This window comes from Nannochloropsis gaditana, assembly GCF_000240725.1.
Source record: "Nannochloropsis gaditana CCMP526 unplaced genomic scaffold scaffold744, whole genome shotgun sequence".
NCBI classification, from domain to species: Eukaryota; class Eustigmatophyceae; order Eustigmatales; family Monodopsidaceae; genus Microchloropsis; species Microchloropsis gaditana.
Window position 1 is genome coordinate 8,058 of NW_005803209.1, and position 2,529 is coordinate 10,586.

General features: G+C 57.5%; 2 protein-coding genes across 2 annotated transcripts; both read right to left on the reverse strand.

The window, feature by feature from the left end:
- Window positions 1–463: 463 nt before the first annotated feature.
- Window positions 464–1,151, reverse strand: NGA_0439700 (uncharacterized protein; the record flags this gene model as incomplete). Its single annotated transcript, XM_005853779.1, has 3 exons — window positions 464–689; window positions 934–1,047; window positions 1,114–1,151. Coding segments are annotated over 3 exons (378 nt in total), but the record flags the coding sequence as incomplete, so codon positions are not given.
- A 902-nt stretch (window positions 1,152–2,053) lies between these two features.
- NGA_0439500 (uncharacterized protein) lies at window positions 2,054–2,430 on the reverse strand (the record flags this gene model as incomplete). Its single annotated transcript, XM_005853777.1, has 2 exons — window positions 2,370–2,430; window positions 2,054–2,188 (listed from the first exon to the last, which is right to left on the reverse strand). The coding sequence occupies exons 1-2, from the start codon at window positions 2,421–2,423 to the stop codon at window positions 2,054–2,056; spliced, it is 189 nt and encodes a 62-aa protein (XP_005853839.1). The 5' UTR covers window positions 2,424–2,430.
- Window positions 2,431–2,529: the final 99 nt, after the last annotated feature.

A 2,529-nucleotide genomic window follows, 5' to 3' on the forward strand; every position in this document is an offset into this window, starting at 1 on the left:
GAGGGAGGGAAGAGCGTAAGGAGGCGGGGATTCCGGCGCTTTCCCGTACGTTGGCTGCCGGTGCCCATCCCCCTTCCTCGCCCTCGCCCTCCTCCTCGCCCTCGCCCTCCTCCCCGACCTTCTCCCCCGGCCTTCCGGAGTCAGGAAACCGCCCCTCCTCCACCCCATGCCACTTCACCCTCCCTTCCTCCCCAATCTCTTCTCCTGCCAGCGTCTCCCCTTCCACCAGTCCCTGCGCAGGACGGTGCAGCCTTTCTTGACTCCCATGGGGGGGTGCCTGCCTGGGCCCTTCACCCCCCCCAAGGGAAAGAGGCAAGGATGAACGAGGTAAAAGAGTCGGTCGGTCGGGGCCCTCGGATAGCCAGTCGCTCTCCCCCGGGCGGGCAGACGCCACGCCCCCCTCCGCGGTCCAGCCCATCGTCCCTTTGGTCTCGCTGCGCAGGAAAGGGGGTTGCGTGCAATCCTTTTCTTTTCCGGCCGATGCCGCGCCGTTTTCCATACTGGACGGCCCTGCGTCGAACAGTGTTTGCACAGGCGGCGTCGTTTCTGGGTCTTCCATCCCTCTGTCATCTTCCTCTTGGTCATCCGCAATGGCCTCGGCTCGAGCATCGTGGGCGGGCGGGGCGGGGGAGGGGGAAGGAAACACAAGAGGAAGGGCCAGGCCAAGATCGACCGTCGCGACTCCATATCTGGCATGAATGTATGGTTTGTGGAAGGAGGAGTACAGAAAAATGTCATGCAAAGAAAAGGACGGTCTATAGACCCACCGACGGGCACGGTCCAGCGCAGGGAGTCTTGAGTGGGGGCTTTGGAGGTGAAAGGGCACAAGGATGGCATTCTTCCAACTAAAAACTTGAACGGAGGCTTTCACACAGCACCCAATCAAACATGTGCATTTCCAACGGAGCAGTTGGCGGACGTGGTCGGTCATACCTGTGCTCCCAATCCAGCTTCCATCCCAGACTAGCGCCTGAGACGGAGGAAGAGGTAGAAGCCGAGGGAGAGGAGAGTCTTGAGGTCGTCTGGTCCAGGCTGTTGCTACTATTGCTGTTTTGGATCGTTAGCTCGCGCGTTGAGCTGGTTTCGGTGTCATTTCCGATTCGGTCCTCGTACTTCCCAGAGGAGGAGGTGGTGGTACTGGAGGGCAGCATTATAAGAAAGGACTCAAATTCTCCTGGCTGGCACGAGCCCCATTATTTTAAGGCATCTTTTCCGTTCACCCCAGGACGCTTTCGTCCTGTGATTTATGCGTCCAGGAGGTTGTTAAAAACACGGACTTCGGGTGAGTGAGTGGTATGGTGCAATTTGAGCGGTAATGGCGAGGCAGAGAAAGCGACAGCGGCGTCGAGCTTCCGGCGGAGCAACAGGAACACTGAGGGAACGCACGACCGGAAACACCATTCTTTTTGTTCAAATGGTGCGAGGGACGATATGAAAGCTTGAGAAAGATAAGACTGTGGGGTGTGTGTGTATCTGACGGTACTTGGGGCTTTGAGACAAATTTCTCATGCTTTCAAAGTTTGTGTCAATAACCTCCTACACTGCCAGCGCGACGAGCACTGGAACGTCAATGGGAGCACGTACAGCGATATATTTACCACCGTGTGTAACGCCGTGAGGGAATCATTTGTCGGGAAAAGCCTGTCATGAATGCGATTGCCGAATTCAAGGAAACTTTGGTTTTAGGCGACGTACATCTGCGGCTTGTTGAGTTTTCAGGCACTGCCTCATTACATTAAGGACAAAACAAACGAGCAGAGTTCCCTTTCCCTTTGTTAGGTCGCAAATGGCGAAAGAACCCATGATACGAGACAATCAGGAAAGCACCCAACACTGTATCCCGGCGTCGCTGCGTTGCTGCGTTCGACACAGGAAGGGTGTTTTACCTTCGGCATCCGCTATTCTCCACGCGAGAGTCGAGATGCCATGATCTCGCCTAAACGTTACGCGTCATATTTCCCCGGGACCATAGCCTCCCCGCAGCATTGCCAACCCCCCTCTTCCCTCCCTCCTCCGCCCCTCTTCCTCCTCCCCTGCCTCCCCCCTCCCTTCCTCAAGAGAACAAGGTTCTCCGTTCCCCTCCGTCGGGGGCACGCAGACGCACAACCAGGGCGGTGATGTTGTCCCGCGAGCCCCGTCGCATGCTCTCCTTTACAATGTCGTCCGCCAACTCCACCAAGTACGTCGGCTGTGGACCGGACGGAGAATGAAGCCGAAAAAAACCGAAGGGGTGAGGCCATACACCGGCAAACCGCCGGATGTTGTCCGATTTACAGGTAGGCGCCATTGTTCACTTTCCTCAACAATCCATCCTTTGTCAGTGTACACGCACGTCTCTCCCCCCTTTTACCCTCCTCCTCGGGCCTTACCTTCCTCGTTCCCTCCCTCGCCATCGTCCCGTGCTCGTCCACGTAGGCGGCCATCGCCTCGTTGCTGAACACGTCCCACACCCCGTCGCACGCGATGACGAGGAACTCATCCAGCGCACTACGGGGGTGGATGTGCACGTCGGGGAGGGGGATGATCTGG